This window comes from Eupeodes corollae, chromosome 1 (genome assembly GCF_945859685.1).
Source record: "Eupeodes corollae chromosome 1, idEupCoro1.1, whole genome shotgun sequence".
Lineage (NCBI taxonomy): Eukaryota > Metazoa > Arthropoda > Insecta > Diptera > Syrphidae > Eupeodes > Eupeodes corollae.
Window position 1 is genome coordinate 218,819,353 of NC_079147.1, and position 26,735 is coordinate 218,846,087.

The window sequence follows — 26,735 nt, forward strand, 5'->3', positions numbered from 1 at the left end:
TAGTCTCAAACGGTTTATCTTTAAAAAGACAATATCAGTCGTATTATGAGTTTCACCTGAATAATATTTCACTCTAAAAGTATATTAATCGCATTTTCACGCTTTGGCGCATATTAAGACTATTAGACTTCTGATTTATTTGAAACATCTGCGCATTTTAGTCCAAGGTTAATGAAAATTCAATAACAGAAATTAGCCTAACTAAATTACCGTCGAGATTGTTCGAATCAAATGAAGAAATAAGGTTTGATCACACACATGCCTAATTGATTCGGAGAACTACATATCTTGCTCTTTCGTGAATTGACCGATTTAGAAAATTAGTTTTCAGCGTTAACAAATTCCACGACATTAATCGCCTTTCTAAACAAAGTCCTTTCATAACAGCTATGAATGAAAGTTTGAATTACTCAAGATCAATTGTGCTCAGCATGCAGCCATTACTCCAAAATCTTCAATACATTTTTTGAAGCGCGGCATAGAGTTTGGTACCGACGAGGTTTCCCCTACAGTTACGAGTATTTCTGAAGAAAAACATATCTCTCATGATATATTTGAATCATATTATATTTCTTGAATGATGCTTTTCTAAAGACGATAATTAAACTCATTTCTTTTAAATCTGCACTTATTAATAAATGAATTAATTAAATCAAATACAGTTTTCCGTTTAAATACGTGTTTTTTATTATTATTTAAAAATAACTTAAGAAAATGTCTTCAGACTTACACACAATGTACAAAAAATTAACTTAGAATGCTGTTTTGAAACTATGTATTTTACGCCCAGAAAACTGAAATTTTATTGAAATATTTTTGTTGGTTCATAAAATTTCATCGAGTATAAAAATATAGTTCAAACGGAATGGAAAGATTTTTCTTCAAAAAGGATGACAAAAAAATTGGATTAAATACGTCACTTTGTTTTTATTATATGTAATTATCATCTAGTTTACATCCTAATTCCGATTTTGTTTACAGCTCGGCGTGTGAAGCTTCCTCATCATTAACTTTTTTAGCATCTTCTTTAGCGGGAGGTGGTTCAATATTTTCTTCGGCTAATTCTGGCTCTTCTTGCCCTTCTCCTTCTTCTTTAGCTTCTTGGGGTTCTTCTTCTTCCGCTTCTGCTCCTGCTTCTGAATCTGATTTTGTTTTATTCTCAGTTACGGTGGGCTTAACTTTTGGTTTCCAGATCTTAATCTTATTCACTAAGTACTGTACTTCGCGATCGAGTAGAGCCATTTTGTCTGTGATATCCTTGACAGTTAGCCGCAGTTCTTGATTGCGTTTGAGTTTTTTCTGAGCTGCTACCTCCTTTGTACGCCAACTGGATGTCTCTTCTATAATCTTAGACAATGTAGTCACTTCAACTTCGGTAAAGATATCTCTCTCAGGATTTACTGCTTTTGTTAAGTTCTTGGCCTTTTCTAAAAATCCTTTGGCACCATCTATGAGGCCATTCAAGGCCTTTAGAGCTTCGGGCCGTTCTTCGTGCTCCCAATGACGCCCAAGGACAACATTGGTTAATTTCTTCAATTCAGTGAGTTTATTCTCGTACGTATTTGCATCAGCGTCAGCACCATCTTCGTATAGCCATTCAGAGATAAATGAGCACTCTTCTAGTATCTTAGCCATCTCTTCCTCGGTAGCGCAATTTGAGTATTCGCTCCTTGAAAGCTTCTCTTGTGTTTCAATAACATGCGATTCGAGAGCATTGAAAGCCGACTCCAAACGCACACGTTCGCTTTCAACTTTATTGATAGCTGTTAGTTTCTTAAGGGAATTTTCAAATCCATCACCTTCCAGAGGTTTGGTGTATTGTAGAGTTAGCTCATATTCGATTGGCTCCTTGGTAGTTACAATCTTTAATGTGTTGTTTTTCGGAACTAGATATACAAAAAATATTAAATTTTATATCAAAAAGTTAAAAACAAATTGCACTTACCTTTTTCCTCAGTCTTATTGTCTTCTTTTTTTGTAGAATTATCTTCTTTTGCTTTTTGTTCCTTTTCGGTTTCGGATGGTTTTTCGCCCTCAGGTTTTTCGGGTTTTGAATTGTCATCATCAACCTTGGAATCATCATCACTGTTTGAGAAAAGTTTACTTATTGTGCTACCCAACTTGGCTAAGGTGCCTTCAATATCTGCATCATCCTTTTCCGACTTTTGTTTCTCATAGACAAACTCGACTCCAGTTGAACTAAATAATCCAGAATCGTCCAACATAAAGTAGGACTTGATGCCCTTTGAATCGACGATTTCATTTGAGTTTTTCTCCAAAGTTTCCTTGACATTGACAAGTTTCACCTTTGTCAAATTCAATGATCCAACGTAAGACACTTCCTCGGCGCTGAGATGATTCAAATCACCATAGTGGGCAAAGAACTCAAAGTCGCTTGTGTGTTTGTTGAAAGTTATGACCTTTTTCTGTGGATACGAACTCATTGGCCCGAAAAGAACTCTCTTAACTTGACGAACACTAGCTCCATCACCTGGATCACGCTCGAAAGACACATGAATGGGTAGAATGACGGCATCCTTTAACAAAAACTTCTTCACTTTAAAGCCAGTTGCTAAATCAGCCGCTTTGTATACTGCTCCCATTGTAGCTGCTTCGTCTGCGTTCAAACTCTTGCCCAAGTCCTGTTTCAAATAATCTTTCAAAATTTCCTGCACTTTTGGCACACGAGTACCACCGCCAAACAAAATAACCTGCTTAATCATATCCAACGACAAGCCCGATGATTTTATAGCCTGCTGCAAAGGTTCAATACTCCGGGGCCAGATATCAGCACAGAGTTCTTCGAACACCTCTCTTGTGACCTGAAGTTTAAAGTCATGGTCTTCAATTAAATTTTCAATTTGAGCATAATGATCCATGTTGGCACTGAGGACATTTTTTAGTCGTGCAGCTTCTTTGAACAACTTAGCCATTGCTCGATTGTTCTTGGTCACATCGGTTTTAGTCTTACCCAAACTGTTAAACTCTTTAGCCAAATAATCACGCAACCTAAGCTGAGCTTCTAATCCACCAAGAGTACGATCATAGCCAACTCCGAGAACTTGTATCACTGGATTGGTTTCCTTGGTTTGCTTGTCCTTAACCAATTGATAGCTTACAACAGCTGCTGATGTCTTCTGTGCTCCCATATCGTAGAAAACGAAATATTGAGCGGTTTCGTTAATTTCTGCCCGATGGAATACTCCATAGTTTAGAGCAACAGCTGTATAATCGTTGATTAATTGCAGAACCTTTAAGTTGGCGAGTTGTGCGGCAGAAAGCAAGGCATTACGTTCGGCTTGACCGAAGAATCCTGGTACTATGAGGACACATTCAGTGATAATCTGACTGGTGGAGTCTTCAGCAAATTCTTTAGCTTTTACGAGTATTTGTGCAACTAATTCCTCAACCGAAAAGTATTCATCGCCTTTTTTGAAAAGCACAGTGTTGCGTTCTTCATCGCCAACAATTTCATAGTAAGGGAAACGTTTTCTGTTAGGAAATTGAAAGAGAAAATATTCAGAAGTTTTAAAATTGAAACAAAATTAAAAATCATGTTTTTATTTTCCTTCGTAGCACTTCGTCCATTTTCGAGTGAAAACTTATTTATAGGCAACAATCTAAATTTCTATTCATACGTTGAAGAAGAAAGAAATAAATTAGGTGGCGCAACAGTCCGCTGAGAACTAGGGCCTTATGACTTACGAAATTCAAACATTCCTGTGTGCGAGTAATGTTGTCAGAAATGGAGGGGACCTACAGTTTTTAACCGAATCCGAACGGCTAATTTGAGAAAGCACTTTTAATGACAAGAATTACTCTTGGAGGATTTGTCAATTCTTAGCAAAAGGCAGTAATAATACTGAAAACGGGTATTTCTGAGTTTGAGTACACACAGCTAAAGACAGAGTTGAGATTTGGAATCAGAACTAAAAATTAATTCTAAAACGAATTATTCAAGAAGATACAAAAATTAAATTTAAGGTTTCTCGCAATTTTAGATACAGTCAAATGAAGACCCATAAGTAATCTGATAACTAATAACAATTAGAGAAGCATGAATCGTGTGTTTGATAATCTACCCAGAATAAGCTAAGGTGTAGAAGGAACAACCGCTTAAACGTCGAATCAGTATTGTTATACAGTTCCAGCACCTGGAAAATAACAGTAATGATTACCAGGAAACTGTAGACTTTCATTTATAGGTGTCAAGACAACATCTTACGGGTTTCAGCCCCAAACGTATATCCAAAACTTTGTGAAAATATCTTACAATATATTTTTTGTTTTAACCCAACCTTAGAATTCAAGAAGACCAGTGTGAGATCAAACTAGCCATCACCAGGGTGAAGTCGAACAAAGCGGAAGGTAAGAATATGCACAAGCTAGTTACTAAAATTAGGTCGGAAGAAAGCATGCCCAACGAGTGGAACTTAAGCATTATCTGCCCGATCCATAAAAGGTGGAAACCACCAGAGGACTTCGTCAAGGCGATGCGCTGTCTTGTAGTTGCTTCAATACTCGTATTGTTCTCGAAAGAGTGGTGCGCAACACCAACGCCAATATACAAGTGGCACCATCTTTCAAAAATCCACACAATATCTTGGATATGCAGATGACATCGACATTATGGGAAGAACCAAACGAGCAGTGACGGGTCCTTTCTCTAATGCCGAGTCTGAGGCGAAAAAAATGGGTGTTGACATTAACGAAGACAAAACGAAGTATTCACTGTCGTCAAATAGAGTCGATTCACAACGTAGACTTGGTCAAAATGTAACAATTGACAGGTACAACTTCGAGGTTGTAAACGAATTTTTTTATCTGGGCACTGCTGCGAATGACATCAGCGCGGAGATCAAACGCAAAGTTACCCATGCTAATCGCTGTTTCTTTGGCCTAAGTAAGCAGTTGAGGAATAAGGCCCTACGCGAAGTACCAAAGAGACACTGTACAAAACTTTTATCATCCCAAGCGGATGAAAGATCTCTTGGTATCTTCGCGAGGAAGTTTATTCATACGATCTATTGTCCGGTTTGTGTCGATAGGCAACGTAACATCTGGCGGAGAAGATTTAATCAGGAGTTATACGAGCTGTACAGCGACTGCGTGTACAACGCTTAAGATGGCTAGGGCATGTCGAGCGAATGAACATCGAAGCTCCAGCCTGTAAGGTATTCAACGCCAAGCCTGAGGGAACAAGAAGCAGAGGCAGGCCTCATCTCCGGCGGAGTGATCAAGTTGAGGCCGACGCACATCAACTTCGTAATCGAAAATGGAGGCAGGAAGCTAGACATCGAGTAATGTGGCGAAAGTTATTTCTTGAGGCTCAGGAGCACAATGCGCTGCATCGCCATCTAAAGTAAAGTAAGCATTCAAGAAGTTCATAACGAAGAAAATAGTATAATTTATGCGACATCATCGTATCAAACTAAAACTGTTGTTCTAAGGGTCAAACCTAACCATCACCATATGAACACAATAGACAAGTTGTACCATAGAAATGTTCATCAAATATTTTTTTCAATGGAGATAAATGGTCAGGCAACTCCTGAAGAAGCTTATCCTAGATTAGCTCTCAAGAAGTCCATATTTTAATCCTTAGGATTTTTTTTTCTGGTAAGGGTTGATGAGTGTGCCTGAAAGACTTCTCAAAGAAATATTTAAATAATTAAGATAAAGTTAAAGGAAGCAATATCAAAAACATCAATAGAAACATTAAGTGCCACTATAGGTTGATAGGTCGACGACCACATCGTTTAATGGCTGGAAATGGTATTTTGTCATTTTTAGTGAAACTGTTTTTTTTTAATAAAGAGAGAAAAGACTCAAGTTGGAAGAAAAATAACAATTGTATAACGAAATCTTGATTTCAAATGTTGTAAGTACCTGATTCCTCGTCAATTGTCCAGCAGCTCCACTTTATGTGTTAAAAACCTATTTGGAAGGAGGATGGAAGTTTCTACCTCCTCTCGGGTCACAAAAAACATCTGGCCAACACTAGATTAAAGGGATCACGGTGCTTGCTATCTCTAAGCAGATCGCATATAAGGTCGATAATAGGTGCCAAAACTTGACACTGTCTAATAGGGAAGCACACCACGCGGCTAGGCGTATTCTCAATTGACTTTTACAGAACCTGTATGGACGAGGAAGAGGAGGAAACAGTTCTACTCCTTCTATGTACATGCCCTGCTCTAGCTCAAAAACGGAAGAATTACCTAGGAGAATTCTTCTTTAACAATCTAAACGATCTTAATCATATAAGCATAATCAGCCCCTCACTTTTCGTAAGATACCAAAACTGGTTCCATTGAGCTTAGGAGGAAGCCTAAAGATTCATGTGGTATCACAATGGGTCATTAAACTAGCCTAAGTATGTTCGATTCCATCATGGACAGCCACTTTAACCTAACCTAACCTGTAGATGGCCTGATCAATCACAAATACGAAGCATCTATTTGTTGTAATAATCTGACAAATTCTGATGTAATAGTCTAACACTGTTGACAAGGCTTTGCTGCGAGTAAGGAACATTCTCTAGACGCATATGTAATATCACAATGGACTAAAGGGTGTAAGTATTTTAGTCTTTGAGCCAGCCGGCAATTTGATCTAATTCAAACAAAGGTTTGAGATTTGGTTAATAGGAAATAATTATATTTGCTTTGCTGCTTTGGGTACTCACTCTATGAAATGAAATCATAAGGAACTATGCATAGTTAAGTTGTGGCTTTTCATCAATACAAAACATCGTAAACTATTTACGACAAGTATGTATTTCAAACACCATTGACATCGATGAAAGTGAATAATAATTACGGGGCATCAAACATACATAAATTATTTTGAATGAAAGAGAATGGCAAAAACTGGCTAACCTAAGATTAACAAAATTAGTATAAATTATGCATTTAAAACCGACTTTCAGACTTATATTAGGTTTATTTTGTTTATTTATTAATCTACCTTTTAAACAAATAATTAACTAATAATAAAAACACACTTTAAATCCGACAGATTTTGTGGGAAGAAATGTTTAAACAAAATTGGAAGCAGGTAGATATATTATTCTGCTTGGTCAACTTAGACCATGCTCCTCTTTACGTCACAATATGTGATGAGTTCATTGAACTGAAGAGCAGTTTAAAAATCTTAGTATATTACGTTTTTTTTTTACAATTGCCACGTGACTAGTAAAGTTTAAACGATTTACAATATGTAATTTTACAATTCAAATAAGAAACAACGACAATTTAACATCACTCACCGGTATAATTCGACAATTGGATTATCAATTTGTTTGCCCAAAAGATCCAACAAATATGCATAAGCACTTGCTGGTTCCTTTACACCGACTGTTTGTGCATCTTCACCAAACGATCGAACACCATCCCTGAAGGCCAAAACCGCTGGTGATTTCCTTTTAGATTCCTTATTAAGAGCGATTTCCATTGGAACACCTGGTGAAACTACTCCCACTTTCATCCATTCACTGCCCAAATCTACAGACATCACAGCAGCCGAATTGGTCATTTGAAGGCTGCATAAAGTGATGGCCAATATGGCAATAGCACGAAGGCCATAAGACGGCATTAATTGCATCTTTGCCATCTTCAATGAAAAAGTGGATTAAACAAAAAGAAAAACACAAGTTTATTCAACTTTTCCTTATTTTTTCAGGTTAATGGTTAATCTTACCTTTTGTCGATACTCGGCGAGTAACCGGCTTCTTCCTTTTTTTTTTGAGAATTCAATAGGTCACCTCTTCAATTATGTTATAGTGGAAGTTACTATTTTAATTGAAGATATTATTATCTTTTAGCATAAATAGCTCAAGAACTTGAATTTGAAAAAGATCTTAGTTTTCTAGAAAGTCACTGACGTGTTCCTTCAATTGAGTTGAGAAGGCAGCCCAGCAGTGCGCCGAAGTATTTAAATGTATTGAAGTGTACGTGTACAAACCAAAGATGATAGACAAGGAGAGCCGAAAGTAATACAGTTCATTATGGTCTGTCAAAAGCGCACAATGAACCGATGAACTAGATTTAAGGCGGTGTGTCAATGAGGAGGTGAATGTTTTCTGTCACTTCGATTACATGGAAAATTGAATCGGAATTTAATCAGGATGCAGTTGGATTTTCAGTCGGCTATGAAATCTAATTCATTGCCGTCTTTAATGGAGTCATTAATTTTGTTCGTGTCGTACTAGTCCTTCTACAGGTTCACCAAAATTTCGAGAAACTTTTGAACATGATGTATTTTTTATTATGTCAAACTCTATACTAATTAATGACCTTAGTTTTTTTTTTACAAACAAAAGTGTTTTGAAGCAAAGAAATGACATATTGCGTTTACAAAATAATTATAATTTTTTCCGCCGTACAATTACCATAAAGGGGGTTTCGTATGAGAATTAGTATCGACTAGTAGTCGATCGAATTACTTATTGTGGGCTTATCAATGAGCTGACGACTTAACTTTTATTTTATCTTTCTTGTAAACGTATGTTATCAATTTTTTTGTAATCATAAAACCTTTTGTGACGTCTCAGTGTCAACTTTAGAACCTAACAGCGTTACAAAAATGTGGAGATAAACTCATTTTGGTTTTCAACGTTGCTTAGCATAAAATTGAGCTTAAAGTTCTGTGCGTGACACGATCGTTGTTGTAAATTTTTGTACTTAATTTTAAAACTATTTAAAATTAACAAAAACTGACATTCGCCATAATGATGTTTTGCGAAAAGTCAGTGTCAACAAAAATATCCCCATCTGTTGCAAACAAACATCTTCACGGTGCTTAAACTGTAATCTAGCAACGAATCCCTTTCCTTCAGTTTTTATTAAATTAAGGTCTAGTTTAAAAAATGGAAATCAAATAAGTAATCTTACACACAAATCTTGCATCTGGGCCCTTTTAATTTATTTTGTTTATTGCTCCGAGTAATTGAATGAATTAACCTTAAACGTCAAATATAAAACATCAACAATTGCTTTTTCCGGTTACAACATTTTTTTTTATTTAAAAAAGTTAAAACTCAAAGATGATAAAAATAAGCAACAAAATTAAATGGGTTCGAAAAAAATGTTGGCTTGTGTATTTTCTTTAAAAAAATGAAATTCTTGTGATAAAAAGCCACATAATGACGTTTGGTTGAATTTATCACAAAAATTTGGATAATTTTATTCACCAAAATCCTGAGAGAATTTTAACAATACAACATAAAGTTTTGACAGTTGTTATGTATTGTATTACACCATTATGTGCTATTACACTCAGACGTTTTTAGAAAGACGCAAATAAGTGTGAAAGAGAAAGGAAATACTTTGAAAAGTCGCAACCTGCAGAGTTGTGGGTTCAGGATTGACTTGGATAGTTTTTGACGTTTCTTTTTCTTTCCTTTCTTTGTTTTTTTGGCGCTGCTTTATTATTGATTTTAGTATTTCCGAGTAAACAAGAAAAATGCCACCGGACAATTTCAAGTGAAGCAAAGACCTTATAACCAAATTAATTTAAACGAAAGAATGGTTTGAATATTTCACCCGTTGAAACAAAGTGACAGACAACTTTTCTGCTGGTCAAAAGCAGAATAAAAATAAAATATAAATAAATAAAATAAATTTATAATCATTTCAAATATTTGGTTTTCAAAAAATTATAAAATGTCAAAATCGATTTGCAAAATAAGCTCTAGCAAGCTCTTTTATGATTGATGTGCTAACGAATTACCTCATATAAACGGGCTGCATACAAAATTAACAGACTTTTTTATAAGGCCGCCACTGTACTACTGTCAGTGGGTAATTTATTCCTCTCTCCTCGGCGCCTTGGCCTTGTCGTCTCGTACTCTCCTGTCTCCTATCGTACTCAACTCAACTCATTCGTGATTCGTGAACAGCGAACTCAAGCAATGTGCATTGTATGACGAATTTGTGTATAGCTAACTAGTTTTGGTTTGGTTTTTAGAGTACTTCAGAAAAGTTAATTTTATGTTTTCTTCTTTGCTTTAAAGTTATGTCTTCATTCCTATCTTGTGCCATGTTTATTAATTAAACGAACAAAAATAATTATCGATGAAGAAAAGAAATAAAGTTCCTCAATTGTGTACAATCTGATTATTCAGCATCTAAAACACTACAAGTCGAAGTAAACAAAAAAGAAATATACCTACTCACAAATTCAAGTCTGCCTCTGTACTAAGAAACAAAAGAATGGTTCCATGGAGGAAATCCTAAAAAACGGTATGTAATTTTGCAGCAAACATTCTGAAAATTGGGAAAATAACAATTTTGCACCTGATAATTCAGATAAGCTAGAAACAAGAAAATTAAAAGATTTGGAAGTTGCTGAAAATACACTTTTTCTTAACATGCGTTAGTCGTTAGTGGTTTGGGCTTAAAGCAGAGCTGACAATCATGCAAATCATTTGTTCTTGACTCCGACTAAAACTCGTTTATGCTCTTATAAAGTTTGATGTTTATTTGTTGTATTTTGAAACATTCTGCTGTATATGTTGGTTGCTAATTTATATTTTTGCATTTTGCAGATAAGTCCACTCGTAAGGATATCCAATGCTCAGGTTGCCTCAATCAGATTGCTGAAAATGAATACAAGACTGCATTGGGTCAGTATTGGCATCCAGAATGCTTTCGGTGTTCGGTATGCGACAATCACTTATCGAGTTGGTATTTCGAAAGAAATGGCTTGCTCTTCTGCAAGGACGACTACTGGGCTCAGTTCGGACAATCGTGCCAGCAGTGCAATCTAATAATAACTGGCCCCGTAATGGTTGCCGGGGATCATAAGTTCCATCCAGAATGTTTTCTATGCCAGCATTGTGGCACGTATATCGGAGATGGAGATACATATGCCTTGATTGAAAGATCAAAGTTGTTTTGCGGCCATTGCTATAAGGAACAAGTCAGTGCAATAAGTACAAATTCAGAACAATCTAAGCAACAAACTCTTGGTGATTCAAACAAAAGCCAGCCATTACATTCCATTCGTTTGATTAAGATTCCGTGGTCGGATGCGTCCACTTTGCGTCTGACAACAGATCATGAGAACAATAGCCATCAATTTCCTGCCGAAAGTGATGGAGTGTGCTGCCGTGCCGTCCGGATATCAGAGTGAGTTATTGTTTTTATTTTTTTCTTTATCTTTATAAATCATGGCCATACAAATTCCTGTACTCATGTAAAATTTTTAGGTATTCAAACTTCATACCTATTGCACTTATTTAAAAATAATCAATTTGAATGGTAAATTTAAATAGAAAACTAACAGTCGCTTATCATTTCATTACTACATATTTCTTTTTTATATGTTCGTATCAAAATTCTGTACGTACATCAGCAATTAGTTTTAGCCCTTGAAGTTTAATTTGATAGCAACCTGTTTAAAGCTAAGGAGTAAATTCCCTTTTATATTTGAAGATATTTTTAAGAGTAGCTATTGCTCTGCAAAAACTGTATGTGTTGGATTATAAAAAGTAGTAATGATGCCTTACTCTGATGTCAGTTTTGTTTCGATTGGCAAAAGTATTTTGGGGATAATAACGTATGAAGTCTTTATAAACCATTCTGAATTCCGAATCTTCTACTGTGATCAAAAAGTAAGGGAAATTTGTTTTTAAAATGTAAGTTCTTAATTTAATCTTAAAAAATCAATTTTAAGCCCTTAAACGTAAACCCCTATGATTAAAAGCACGCCAACGCACATTTCTTGCCCTCGAAATACCCTTTTTCCAGAATATTTCTTTTAAGACTGATCTTTAAGTCTTTTCTAGCATATAGTGCTTAAACCTTGCAAAACATCTCTACTGTTGGCAATCTAAAATTTAAAAAAATGTGTGAGCCTATTTTACGCTTTTTCTGTTCGAACTGCTTAGTCACATCTTAAACACAAATGAATTGTTAAGTTCCAAAATGATTGACAATCATCGGTCATCTATAACTGCTTGCAATAGTCTAGACATCGAACAAACTAGATTTTCTAGTTCCGTCGATGTAATTCTCTGCCATTCTTCTTCTAGATTTCTTCTTAGCATTGGTGAGCTGGTAATGATATGTTTTCGGATTTTTCGTTGCAAAATCTCCAATAATTCCTCAATAAAATTAAGGTTTAGGCTTTGGTGTGTGGAGTATAATTGCCGTGGAGCATAGTAAAGGAGCAAATCTCTAACAACATGAGCGATATGTTTTGAATCGTTATCTTAAATCCAAGTTGAACCACAGGTTTAAAGTATCTAATGATGCTTTTAAACTGTATTCCAAAGTTGATATATATTGATAACGATCCATAATACTCTCAATAAGCACCAACTTATCAACTCTAGAAGCAGCCACATTACTCCAAACCATTACGCTGCCTCTACCATGCTTTACAGTAGCAACTAACGGATACATCGCTGAATTTGGTTTTCGCCATACTTTTTCTATTCCATCACTACTAAATATGTTGTATTTCGACTCGTCAGTAAAAAAATCTCTTTCCATAATTATGTCCTTTGCCTCGAATTCCAAACAAAGTTCAAATTTTTTTTTCGCTTTTTTTTGCGAGGATTTCGACTATGGTAACAGTAATTATTTAAGGTACACACCTGACATCTCTTAAGCTTCTTTCGACGGCAAATACGCATCTTGTTTTCAACAATGTCTTTGTTTTCGAAGTTATTAAAGACGGTTTGAGTTTTAGACTTGAAATCTTTTGAAATTTCATTTAGAGAACTTTTAAAATTAAAAAAATTAAAATTGAAAACTTATTTCATTCTCAAATTTCAACTAAACACTGTTTTGTAAAACAAATTATAAAAATATGGCCTATCATCAGTATTTATCCGAAAAACATATCTTATATACATAGGTAATAGTTCTAAAACATTGCATCGCTGAAACATTGTCAGTATGCAGAGTAAAAGGAAGAAAATAAAACAAAAATAGTACAACATTTAATTTAATATAAAAAGTTTTTTATTTTTTAGATCGTCGTAGCAGTCGTAAGTAGACTTTTGCGGACATTGTAGTTTTAATGTTCTCCAAATCAATCTTATATATTACCAACCAGTGTTCAATTACCCATTTTTGCTTCAAATTTTTGTATGATAAAATCCTTTTTTGTAGTACCCGTGGCATTATGGTTAGTGCGTTGGACTGTCATGCCAGAGGTCTTTAGTTCCATCCCTGCCTTTGATATCCAATTTTTTTTTTTCACGGGTACTGTCTCTTGCGAGGAATTGACAAATTCTCCAAGGGTAATTCTTTTCATGAAAAGTGCTTTTTCAAATTAGCTGTAGGTCCCTTCCATCCCTGAGAACAGCACTCGCACACTGGAATGGTTGAGATTTGTAAGTCACTAGGCCCTAGTTTTCAACGGACTGTTGCGCCACCCAATTTATTTATTTAAAATCCTTATTTTCACTTTTATTTTCTTTTTTTCTCCTTCTTCCTGTTGAGTTATTAAATTAATTCAATTTGCGAGAAGAAACAATTGAAATTACTAATTACAATATGTAGATATTAAAATAGTCCTTAGTGACTTCTGTCTCGCCATATTATGTACATATGGGTGATTATACAAAAGTTGTGTAACTTTTGAGCATATTTTGTTTACGATAGTTATTAAATCGAATTCGGGTGTATTGGTAGCTAATCTAATTAATATATTGTTCTAAATCAAGCCAGTCACTTTTTTGAGTTCATTTTAAGATATTTTAAAATTTCAGAATTTAACTGCCATGGTACTGATGCATATTATAAACAGGGAAGTCATCCCGTAATTTTTAAAACGATTATTATTAACGATACCGTCAATAATTTGCTTCACGTAACTTTATCACTATCGCCTCGTCTATCGCTTTCAGCATAAGATAACTGAAATTTCAAAATGAACTCAACGAAAGATAATGCTTGTTCGATAACTTGAGAATGTTATTTAACTTGTTTTTTATCTATTGTTTCCAGTATCTTAATGAGACCTCCTTTGAAAAACATTGAACAAAACTATAATGACTTAAATTATTTTACAACAAGCGAGAAAGAAAAAACAAAGAAGGTTGGAAGAGAAAGAGTCTCTGATTTATCTGTTTATTGTCTCCATTACTATATTAATTTTTTTTCTGAGTTTTCAATTTCACTTTTTAACAAAACTCAATTACGTCGAAACATTTTTTTTTTTTAATTTGCTTAGTTAGTATTTGGAAATCAATCACAGACGATACCTAATAAGCTATCGTGCAAACGCTATCGTTTTGGCGATATCACTTTCACGATTATCGTCTTAAGGGAAGTGAGTCTATTGTCAAAACGCAGTCGTTTGACGATAATCGTTTTACGGAATGGCCCCCCTGGTGCATTTGTATTGCTCGTCTTAAATAATTTACATACATTGTTTACAAAAATAAAAAAAAAAAAGCATGGCATTCTGCCGTCTGCCTAGTTGACAAAACATAAATTGGAATTGTTTGCAGTACATATACTAGTTTTTTAACGTCGATTTCGTTCAAAAATGATAAAATTTCATTTTCGTTCAAAAAACCCGTTCCAAGAACATTACTCCTGATGTGTTTAAGAATTGGACATTTACCCGTGAAGTGAAATACATCTTCTCTCACTTGTAGATTATATTAGGGAAACAATATTGGTAAATCCTTCCTATGTGGAATGAAGTTAAGAGGTACGAGTTCACCACGCAGCTTTACCATCATCGAAATCTCATCTATGCTGTATTCATCCCGGAAATAGTTCTTCGAGTCAAAATTGTGATTGAGTTGACTGTAAATTGCTCTGTGCAGAGACCCAGTTGCTTCATTAAGGCATTTTTCCCATAACATATCATCCACTTTTGCAATTAGGTGGTACAGTGATTTTTTCCATTGATTGAAATCAAAGTTATCTATGTTAAGGTCCATTTCACTCTCCCTAGCAAGTTTCATCCATTCTGCATACCATTCCGACCTCTCTCGAATAGTTTGAAGTGCCACTATCTTTGGTAACCGGTAATTATCCATATTCATGATTTTGAGCACATAACTATATAGTTCGGCGTATTTGGTGGCAGCCGGAAGATCCTCTTAACGTAGACAATTTTTCCACATCTTCATATTGCTATGCTCCCCACACTTGAGGTGCATAGAATAAGATTGATTCTGCTACTGCCTTAAAAACAGTGTACTTACTGCTGTGTGCGATAGTTTTGTTTGAGAAACACCTACTCCAAGATGCGCTGATGGCGGCTTTTGCACTTGAAAGCTTTTCTCTCAGATGCGTTTCCATATTTAAATTTGTTGTCAAAACCACTCCAAGGTATTTGAACTCTTTGACAATCTCTATATTTTCACCATTGTAGTTCCATTTTTTATTAAGGCAGTTTCTATCTCCTCCGTTCTTGAAAATCATGATCTTCCAATTTATCATGAGCTGTAGTGATTCTGGAGATGACGCTAGAACCGCAATATCATCCGCAAACAAGAGTGCGGGTTCTCCCGCGTGTTCGATACCAGCAGGTAAGAAATCGACTAAGTCTTCGATAAATTGAGCCAATATGCTTGGACGCATAGTACAACCTTGTCTAACGTCTGATTCAGTTCTAAACCAATCTGACCTTTCTGTACCATTCCAAACTGCTGTATTAGTATCCATATACAGGCTTTGCAGGTACAGTTATGGTGGCCGTCAAATTGTGCGATCTGCAAATAACTTCATTACCAATATTAACATTCAAAGTAGCATTTTACGTTGAGTCGGCGATATTTCGGACAAATTTCAAACAAAAAACGCACTGACGAATGAAACTAAACACACATTTTTTTTAGTAAAGTTTAGAACACTGTATATTGATAAGTTTTCTCAAATCAATGATAATTTTGAATAGACAGTCACTTAATTTTTTGGGGTTGTGACATGCCAAAGGACTAGCGTTTTAAGAATTTTTTTTTTAATAACTTGTATTCAAAATAAAGAACTGAACTTGAGTGACTTAGTAAAGGTCTCCCCATTGCTTTAAAATAAATTGTAATCATAATAAAATATAATAAAACTTTGTATACAGTGCCCCCACGACTAATCGGACATAGAAAAGAAAAAAGTTCGCAGTGCAATTTCTCTAAGAAATTGTATGGGGGTGTTAAAATTAAACATCATATTTTATCATAAGGGAACTCATATGTATTTTAAATAAACAAAAACAACATTTTAAATTACTATTTAAAACAAGGAAGCGAAAAACTAAAACAACTCAATAATTTCATGTCTCACAAATAATCGAACGCATTGCATTTAGCGTTTTGTGGCGCATCCTTTTGATTTAATTACCGCCTCAAGGCGTCGAGGCATTGAAGAAATCAGTTTTGAAAGAACTTCAGGGGATATTTTTTTCCATTTTTCTTGAAGACCGTCTTTAGCTCCTGAATATTTGGAAAATCCTTTTGAGCGACTCGACGTCCCAATTCATCCCAAATATGCTCAATTTCATTAAGGTCAGGGAACTGTGCAGCACTTTGGGACAATTATACAACAACCACGATCTTGCTGTGTAAGATGTATGTATATTATATATAGGCTCTTATCCTGGTAGAAGAAGGAATTTATTCCAAGCTTACTGACACTTGGCACCAAATGTTGCTGTAGACGTTGATGTAGCCCTTTTGATCCATTTGAACTTCCACAAACTGTAAGTTTCCAACACCAGAACTCAACTTACTTCCGCATACCATGACCGACCCACCGACATGTTTCACAGTTGCCCGTGTATGTTTATGAGAGAATGCTTCATTTGCTTTTCTCCATACAAACATTCGTCCGTCTGATCCTTTTAAATTAAATTTGCTTTCATCCGTGAACGAATCCTATTTTATGATGTTATAATGTGCATTCGTACACAAACAATACAAATTCAGTAAATGTTACCTTATTCCAGAATCCTAATCCTTAGTTAAATGTTCCCAAGCAAATTTAAGCATTTATTTTCTGTTGTTTTCACTTATGAATGGCTTTTTCGAGCTACGCGACAGATCTTGTTTTCGCAATACTCTTCGGTTCACTTCGTTGCTCACTTCCTTATTCGTGGTCTCCTTCAAAAATACCTTTAGAGATTACGAGGACACTTGACGAACAAGTAGCTTTTCTTCGTACATATCCAACTTTTTCCCTTGTCCTTTCCTCCTAACATTAAGGATCCTACCTTCATTTTTGAAACGTGAAATTATGCCTTGAAGTTTTGAATGAATGGCTCCGTTGGACAATTTTGGCTATTTCTCGAACTGATTTTCCATCCTGACTATGCGTTATAACCCATTTTCGTATTTCAACAGACGTCTGTTTACCTTTCGGGGCCATTTTAAGGTTTAGCGGAAAACTTTAAAAAAACAAACTGAATATGAATAGCAATAGAACATTTCCTAAAGCCTATCATAAAGCCTAGCACTCTACATTGCATCAGTAGCAAGTGTCCGATTATGTGTGGAAAACGGAATATTAGAGTTGTTTTAGTTTTAAGTCTACATTGTTTTGTTTATTAATTCTTAATAAGATTTTATTAACAAAAAATAAACTTCTTCTATTTAATAAATCAGATTCAAGAGGATCTTGTCTGTCATGCTGGGAATCCCTTGTTAAATTGAGACTCGGATATTAGGACACACGCATGCTAAATTAAAAAAAAATTAAAGAGTTCCGTCAGTGATCTTTATTCATACGTTTGGTCTTTAGATACTGACTATCAGGTTAGATAGGTACAAAGTCCAAATGTCTACGCCTGTGTGTTGTTTACATGTGGAACACTATGTCATCTAAATTGAATGACTTTATGCAGAAAAGAAAATGAAATCATTTATTATTTCTGTAGTTTATTTTTCTTTTGTTGTTATCTGAAAATAAATGTATGAGACAAAAACCACAGATATAACTTTGGTGAGGTTCAGTCTCGTCGTTTTGCCCATGAATAGTTCCCGATAAACAAGAGAAGGGTAAAATGTAAAGCAATAAGCACTACAAATTAAGATTGTCCGTTAACGAATCGTTATTTTTATATCTCTATAAAATAAACTTACTCATTGTTTATAAAATAAATTACAAAATTTTAAGTGTACGAATTAAAACAATACAATATATTTTTTCTCTTTAATGTTAAGTTGTGTATGTAGAATTTTGGGACAAGTTGGAAAATATGTTTTCTCTTCTATAACTTCGGCGAAAAATTCACCCAATGGACTTCATAGCCATAGGTACATTTTTAATCACTAACATTGTTTTTCTTTTTGTAAATAAATTATTAACCTTTCCTAACTATTTTGTTTTTTTTTTTTTGTTTTTTTTTGGGTTAGTTGGTTGGTTTGTTTGTTTGTTTTATTTTTTAAATTTAATAAAATCAGATTTATTTATTGAATATTGTGTAAAAATACATCCTTCAGAATCGACTTGCATCCTGAAGTAGCAAACGTTCAAATTGGTGATCGAATTCTCGAAGTAAACGGTACCCCGGTTCGAAATACTTCCATTGAACATATTGACAATCTCATTCGGAGTACTGATAGAATACTACAACTGACCGTAGAACATGATCCCAAAGATGTGAGTCGTAACAACAATGACTATGAGTCGCCACAAAAACATTATTTACCGATATTACCTAAATCTGACTCACCGCGCCTTACGAAAGAAGACAAAGAGAGATTGTTTCAGAAAAAAGACGAAGGGTATATGAGTGGTCTTAAAAGTCGTCTACTTAAAAACAAAAAAAATAATCTCATTCCATTTGATTCACCGGAAAAACGTGAAGGCTCAGCTCTTTATAATTCCTCTAGTTTAAATCAAAAAGAGCGTAGCTCAAGTATGTCCAAGTTGTTGGATGAAAACCATCAACCTAATAATGAACTCTATGATTTGTCCAGAACCAAATCTTTTCGGATAGAACAGAATCCACATGAAATATTCAAACCATCAGACTTGGTACAGGGCGAACTTATTGGAAAAGGCTTCTTCGGACAAGTTTTTAAGGTAACTCACAAAGTGACCAAAGAGGTTATGGTGTTAAAAGAACTTTATCGGGTGGATGCAGAAGCTCAACAAAATTTTTTAAAAGAAGTAGCAGTCTTGAGATCATTGCATCACGAAAATGTGTTGAAATTCATTGGAGTTTTGTACAAAGAAAAGAAATTACACTTAATAACCGAATTTATTGCTGGTGGATCGCTTAAGGAACTCATCCATGACTCAGAATGCCCCTTGTTATGGGAACAGCGAATTTCGTTTGCTAAGGATATTGCATGTGGAATGAGCTATCTTCATTCGAAGAACATTATACATAGAGATTTGAATTCACTTAATTGCCTTGTCCGAGATGACCTGACGGTAATAGTGGCTGATTTTGGACTAGCACGAATTATTACATCACCTACGCTAGGGACTTTCGAAAGATGCTCAAATAAACCATCAAAAACAGGTTCGATTGGAAGAAATCGAAGTCGACAGAGGCGACAAAGGTACACTGTCGTTGGGAACCCTTATTGGATGGCGCCGGAGATGATGAAAGGAAACAAATATGATGAGCGAGTTGATATATTCTCATTCGGAATAATATTGTGTGAGGTATGTGTTTTATGAATAGGAACAAATGAATAGCAGTTTGACATGCTTTAATCTTTTATTTATAGATAATTGGGCGTGTTGAAGCTGATCCTGACTACTTGCCAAGGACATCTGATTTTGGGCTAAATAAGCAGGTTTTTATGGAAAAATTTTGCCAGCAGTGTCCAGAGATATTTTACAAAATAACCTTCTTGTGCTGTGACCTCAATCCAGATAAAAGGTTTGTATATTTTTATTTGTTTCAGAATTCCAAAATGATAAAAAACTATTAAGCTTGTTGCAAAGAAATGCAAATGAGAAATTAATGCTATTTGAATCCTAGATCCTTTGTTCACAGCTTTCTAGCTGTTTTTAATAGGTTCTTTAATTAAACCACAATCTTCATAATGTATACGTATTTATTTATTTTTTTTTTTTTTATTTTTATTAAACTTTATTTAGCTAAAAAAAGCTATTTAAAAATACATATTTTTATCTTAAAATCTATTTTTAACATATATTTTGGTTAGTCTTTTAAATTTATCTATATTGAATTCATTCTTTATTTCATTTGGTAAGCTATTAAAAATAGATAATCCTTTATGCATTACCATATTCCTAGTTCTTTGGTTTCTGTAGTTTAATAATCTAAAATCATTTGCATTTCTTAGTTGATAAGAATGGACTTCATTTACATAAGTTAAATTTTCACATAGATAATTTGGCAAGAGGTTAAACTTCATTTTATAAACAAATAACAAAACATTAAATATAATTCTTTGATTAATACTGAGCCAATATAATTGTGTTAACATGTCTTCTATGTGCGTCAGTCTATTGCACAACAAAATTACTCTCATTCCTTTATTTTGAAGTTTTTGCAAGCGATTCATCATTGTGTTATTGCACATAAATAAGATGCTAGAACAATACTCAAAGTGAGGTTTAATAATAGTATTATAAACATTTATAGCAGTTGATTTTGAAATTCTTTTTCTGATTCTACCAAAAAAGTGAATTTTTTTGGCAATTTTCTTACAAATATAATCAACATGAGAGTTAAAACTTAAACCATTATCAATCAAGACTCCTAAGTATTTAATCTCACTTACTATTTCAATTTTTTGATTATTTATGCAAATATCACTGTTTGATTTACCATTTAAAACCATTGCTTTAGTTTTATTGATATTAAGTTTCAATTTGTTCATATTGAACCATCGTTGCAAATTTTTTAAATCATTATTTATCTTTATAATGCATTCCTCAGCAGTGTCTCCTGAAGCAAAAAGAAGGGCATCATCGGCAAACAATACCAGCTTGGACAATTCAATAACTTTTTCCATATCATTTATGTAAACTAAGAACAAAAGGACTCCAAGCAGAGATCCTTGAGGTACTCCACAATTTATATCTATAGAGTCTGAAAAACAGCTATTTATCTTAGTTTTTTGCCGTCTTTGGTATAAATATGATCGAAACCAATTTTGTTCGTTTGCCCTAATGCCATATTTCTCTAGCTTCATTAAAAGAATATCTCTATCTACTGTTTCAAAGGCTCTTTTCAGATCCAAAAAAACTGCAACAATTATCTTTTTGTCATGTATTTCAATTTTCCATTTAGTTATTATTAAATTGAGAAGAGATTCACAATTATGGTTTTTCCGGAATCCTGATTGATAATGTGATATAAGATTGAATGATTCTAAGTATTTTTGCAATTGTATGTAAACTACTTTTTCAATAATCTTACTCTCTAGTGGCAACATATTAACAGGTCTAAACTCTTCTGCGTTTTTGGTGTTTTTAACTTTAGGAATTGGTACAATAGTTGATTCTTTCCAACAATCTGGAAAAATTCCTTCAAGAATTGAATTATTTATTACCTTTGTCAATAAATTTCCACAGATTTCAAAAGTATCTAAATACATTCTAATATTAGCATAGTTTGTATCTTTTTTGTTGTTCATCAATTTCATAATTTCTTTTAATTCTAGTGTGTTTAATTGTTTGAATTCAAATTTAATATAATAATAATCATCTATTTGATTTACATACTCAATATCTTGTATCTGGTTTCTAATTTCAGTTATACTTTTTACAAAAAAATTATTCAATACATTAGCAATATCAATATTATTTCTATACTCTGTATTATTATGATAAATTTCTTTTATTTCTTTAGGTGTTTCTCTAAGTATTAACTGTTTAATATTTCTCCACATAGTTTGTTGATCTCTCGAACTATCAATTTTTCTCCTAACGAAGTTGTTTTTTGCGGTCTCCAAGGCAGTTTTAAAACGGTTTCTTTTCCTCTTATACGAATTCCAATCATTTTCATTAGCAGACAATTTCGCGATATGATATCCTAATATTTTTTCGTTTTTTAATGTTCTTAAGTTTTCAGAAAACCATTCGTTCTGATTTTGCTCAATAGTTATAGTTTTCATAAACATTTGCAATACACTTATGAAATTTTCACTAAATTTGACAGCAAGTGAATTTACTTCAACATTATCTTGTTCAAAATAAAAGTTTTTAGTTTGCAATTCATTCAAAAATTGTTCACTGTCATATTTCAAAAATGTTATTGATTTAGGTTCTAAAGTGATATCGGAAAGAACTTTGATTTTTACTAAAATGCTTTCATGATCACTGATTTTCAATTCACTCACCGTATTTGCTTTTATGTTTGTCTTGTCGTTTACAATTACATAATCGATTAACGATCTTGAATTCTTTGTGATTCTGGTGGGTTCAAAAACCATCTGATGAAGCGCGTTGTCTTTAAATACACTACTTATTTGTTTTTTGAATGAATTATTTTTAAACCAGTCTATGTTAACATCTCCCATTATTATTAAATTTGAATTATGAGCAAAGTTGGAACTATCAACCCAATTTTCGAAATAATTTAAGAAAATCGTTTCACTATAGCTAGGAGATCGGTATAGACCAGCAAGTACAAACATTAAATTTTTGTGTGACACTTTTATCAATAACCACCATATTTGCTTTCCAATAACAATATTTTGCAACACTTCATAGTTCCAACCATCTTTAATGTAAAAAACAACACCACCTGTATATGTAGATATGGATTCGCATCTCACTACACTATAATTTTGAACTTCAATTTCTTTATTTTCATTTGCACTTGTTATATGGGTTTCGGTCAGACATATGAATTCAAAATTATTCTCATTTATAATGGTTTCAAGCTCACTGAAGTTATTTATCAATCCCTGAATATTTAGACACAAACATTTAATTTCTGATAATTGCTAGTAGTTAATTTTACTTCTCTCAGATTGTAATTGCCTTCTATACGCCGGGCAATCTATACTTCTTGTATCGTGATCAACATTTATGTTGTCAAAATTTGTTTTTGTTTTAACTCTACTGCAATTTATACACTTAATAATCTCACTTGTGCACTCTTTTACTTCGTGGTTTGTTTCTCCACATTTATAACAAATTTTTTCACTCGTGCAGTTTTCTATTTTGTGATTAAATCCTAAGCACTTAAAGCATCTTCTTACGTTCACTTTTTCATAAATAACACATCTATCATACTTAATATAAACAAACTTTTCATCCATCATTTGTTTGAAAGCTTCCTTATCAATTTCTACAAGTACATTATATATTGAACGATTTTTAAATGATTGATACACTTTAATAACTTTAATATTTCTAAATTCAAAATTATTTTGGTTTTTAATTGATTCAATTATTGTATTTTCTTCTAAATTTTCACTCAAACCGCTTATTAAAATTGTTGGATTTCTCATTATGGGCATATGCACTTCATATTTTTCACTCATTTTGTTTTTTATTTCCTCGCCCATTATCTTTGCAGATTTCTCACTATCACAGCTGATTGCCACCGCACCATTCTTTCGCTCAAATATATTATTAACTTTGATTGAGAGTGTTGCGGGATCAACAGCACTTTTTAAATCACTCTTTGTTTTATTAGTCTCTTGAATTTTTTTTGGTTTAACCAACACAGGTGCAATCTCAACTGGTTTTTTCAATAAATCTGAATACATTATTTTTTTCTCTTTTTTTGTATCCTCCACTTTCTCACTCTTTTTCTCTTTATCCATAACAATAGATTCACTTATTTCTCTTTTTAACTGTGTAAATTTTTCTTCTAATAAGATTCTCATTTTTTCTTCCACTTCTTGAATAATTAAACTTTTATTTAAATCAATTTTGTCAATTAAATCTGAATTATTTATAGCCAAATGCATACATTTCAAACAATTTTCACAAGTATATCCGACACCTGCAGTGGTCTTTTCATTTAGAACCTTAGTTTCACTTTCACTTAGCATTAGACACCTTTTTGCATGAAACAATTTTTTGCATTGGCCATTGCATTGGATTAATGCATCAGTTTTAATTGACTTTCCGCCACATTTGTGGCAATTACCACTCATTGTCCTTAAAGATTTTGTTTTTTATTGTTCTTCAATAATATTGTCTTTTATTTTTTCTTATCTGTTAATATCCACTGTTAAATATTTTTAAATTACATTAATTTTATGAAAAAAATAGATTTAAACTTCCGAACTAAAATTTTGCAACCGATCACTTCAAATGTCTCTCTCTCTTTTTGCCCTTAGGCCTCCATTCGAAGTCCTTGGATTTTGGCTGAAACGTTTATACAAACTCACATCAAATGGCCAACCTATACCTCCACAAATGGTAGACGAAGTTGATCAATTTAAAATGCATTCCTCAAGAGATTCCAGTCAAACTTCAACCCCAGATGGCCTGCTATCACCAAAATCAAATCTCAGCAATGATAATCTATTCGCAGAGAAAAACAAAAATCAAAAGGATTGTGGTGACATAAAAGAAGAACAAACGGTAGTAACACAAACACAACCAGTATTCGTACCGACGAGTATACCAAAATCGCCTCATTTGGGCAAAGATTTCTCACCAAATGGCGAAAGAATTCGTGGAAGTATAAGAGAGAGACGGCAGCAAAAGATGCTAAACGAACAGAATTCTAGTAGTCCTCATCGTTATATGAAACAAAGTTCAGTTAGTGAAGAAGAGCGCCATGAAGTATTGAATAAGTCATCTGAAGGAACGCTCAAGACTGACAGAGTTTTGGAAGCCGTCCGCTGTGCCTTGGAAGACGACAATATTCTCAATAAGAAGCCCAAATGCAAGAGTGATATGATTGGCCAAAAAGGTTTTCTAATTCACAAAGAAGAAAACGGCAGTCTGACTCTTAACAGTGTCAAAGACTTGACTGAGTGCTCGGATAGCTGTGATACGAGTTGCGATACGAGCCTGGATTTCATGGAAGCTAATAGTTGGGTTCCATCTTCATCAAAATTGGTAGATAACAACAAAATAGTGCCTCAGCATCATTCTCAACTTACCGAACAGAACGAAAATGTAAACGAAAACGAACAAATTGATTCCAAAGCGAACACAAAAATACAAGTAAAGAAGAATACAGCCCATAAATCTTATCAAATGGCCATTGATGACATCAGGGCTAAACTGAACCTGTGCAAGTCTAAATTTGAGACTTTAGACGAAGCCAATCGTAATAATATTTCAAAATCTCAAAACTCAATGAAAACTTTCTTCAAAAATCGTGATGCAAGAGATGAATCTCCGCTCAAAATGTACAACAAGCATAATTCGGACTCCAAAGCTTATCGAGTACATGAGACTCCCATATTTGGACGGCACAAATTTTCCACCCAAGTTGTTCTTAAACAGGCCGGTTCGGATGAGAATGTTTCGTCCCCAACTGAAGTCATTCCTGAAAAACCACCAACCAAACGATTCAGTTATTTACGAAGGAAAATGGCTCCCTCTAACAGAAGTCCGGAAGTAAAACCTCCTAGTAGATCAATTTGGAAAAAAATCGAGAGCCAGACATCTTCACAGCCACCGCCATCGCCGCAGAGCAAGGAACTACCATTCAGCACTAGATTTAATCTGCGAAGGTCCGAGCATCCGAAAAAGTCACCATCTGAGACAAAGAGCGAAATCTACCCAAAATCAAACGTCAATAAAGTGACAATCCTATCGCCAGACACAGTTCGCAAGCTGAATGCGAAACTCGTAGAACAGAAGACTTCAGCACAAAAACACATTCCAACTGATAGCAAAAAACGACAACCAGATGCCAAGAGAGCACCCATGACTGAGAGCAGTCAAACAAAATGTCCGCCATCACAATTTGGCAGGAACAAATATTCAATTAAAGATATTCCCTCGATTCATCAGAGTCGTAAAAAAACCCTCCATACAAAAGTTGAGGGCAAATAGGTCTTATACAAATATTGTTGATTATATAAACTTATCATTGAAAATTGTACAAATCTAGCTTTTACTTTATCGCTTTTTTAATTAACCAATATACTTTGTATATCGTAAAATAGAAAAACAAAACATGTTAAGATATTAAACTAATATTTGCTCAAAAACAAATACAAAAACAAACAAACAAACAAAATTACCACTTACATAAGTTTTCAAGACAATTACATTACTGTATAGTGTACATAAATAAATAAATTTAAAGTATATAAATTCGGTATTATATAAAACAAATAAGTGCCAAAAACTAAATAAAATAGTTTGAAAAAGTTACACCACGAATTATCTACATTATCTACGAAAAAGTAAAAATTAAAGTAAAAGTTGTCTTATATTTTTCGAAACAACTTATGCATTCTCTGTGTTAGAAGAAAATAGTATTTCTAGTCTCGACGAGCGACCGAAGTTTATGTGAGGTTTACAAACAAAAGTACGCTGCGGTCGCGGTTGAAAGACTATTCCCATGGATATGGATTTAATTGAAAATCAGTATACACAAACAATATTAAATACAAGTTAAAGCTGTTGATATTACATTAAAGTTGTTTTTTTTTCTCTATTTTTTATTTTTTATAATCCATTGTTTGAAGAATGTTTTTGAAAAAATTAAACACATTTTTCAACTCAAGAAGATTTTTGGACGCTTTGGATAATGTTGTCTAGGAAAGTGATTCGATGCAAAAAATAATGCGTTGACTAAGGCTATTTCTGCATCATGCGTTGTATTGTCACTGGACAAAGAGTCTCTCCTTAAAAAGAGGTTAATAAGACGAATTCGATTGTGTAATAATATAAAGATAAGACACA

The 26,735-nt window shown here is 33.8% G+C and overlaps 2 protein-coding genes across 3 annotated transcripts; one reads left to right on the plus strand and one right to left on the minus strand.

The window, feature by feature from the left end:
* Positions 1–657: 657 nt before the first annotated feature.
* LOC129938603 (hypoxia up-regulated protein 1) lies at positions 658–7,925 on the minus strand. Its single transcript, XM_056046265.1, has 4 exons — positions 7,702–7,925; positions 7,271–7,614; positions 1,946–3,492; positions 658–1,886 (listed from the first exon to the last, which is right to left on the minus strand). Exons 2-4 carry the CDS (start codon positions 7,612–7,614, stop codon positions 976–978), a joined length of 2,802 nt encoding a protein of 933 aa, XP_055902240.1. The 5' UTR covers positions 7,702–7,925; the 3' UTR covers positions 658–975.
* Positions 7,926–9,879: 1,954 nt separating this feature from the next.
* Positions 9,880–26,469, plus strand: LOC129938803 (LIM domain kinase 1). Of its 2 annotated transcripts, XM_056046570.1 has the most exons (6): positions 9,880–10,244; positions 10,550–11,132; positions 18,131–18,223; positions 18,410–19,586; positions 19,652–19,806; positions 24,200–26,469. In XM_056046570.1, the coding sequence occupies exons 1-6, from the start codon at positions 10,223–10,225 to the stop codon at positions 25,875–25,877; spliced, it is 3,708 nt and encodes a 1,235-aa protein (XP_055902545.1). In that variant the 5' UTR covers positions 9,880–10,222; the 3' UTR covers positions 25,878–26,469. The 2 variants fall into 2 exon arrangements, with proteins under 2 accessions (XP_055902545.1, XP_055902546.1); XM_056046571.1 differs by lacking the exon at positions 18,131–18,223.
* The last annotated feature ends 266 nt before the right edge of the window (positions 26,470–26,735 follow it).

Bases quoted from the DNA above. Each gene is read 5' to 3' on its own strand.
- LOC129938603 (XM_056046265.1), bottom strand. From the start codon at position 7,614: ATGGCAAAGATGCAATTAATGCCGTCTTATGGCCTTCGTGCTATTGCC. The intron at 3,493-7,270 runs GTGAGTGATGTT...ATTTCCTAACAG, and splicing joins CCAATTGTCGAATTATACCG to AAAACGTTTCCCTTACTATG. The intron at 1,887-1,945 runs GTAAGTGCAATT...TTGTATATCTAG, and splicing joins CAATAAGACTGAGGAAAAAG to TTCCGAAAAACAACACATTA.
- LOC129938803 (XM_056046570.1), top strand. From the start codon at position 10,223: ATGGAGGAAATCCTAAAAAACG. The intron at 10,245-10,549 runs GTATGTAATTTT...TGCATTTTGCAG, and splicing joins GGAGGAAATCCTAAAAAACG to ATAAGTCCACTCGTAAGGAT. The intron at 11,133-18,130 runs GTGAGTTATTGT...TTTAATGTTAAG, and splicing joins CGTGCCGTCCGGATATCAGA to TTGTGTATGTAGAATTTTGG.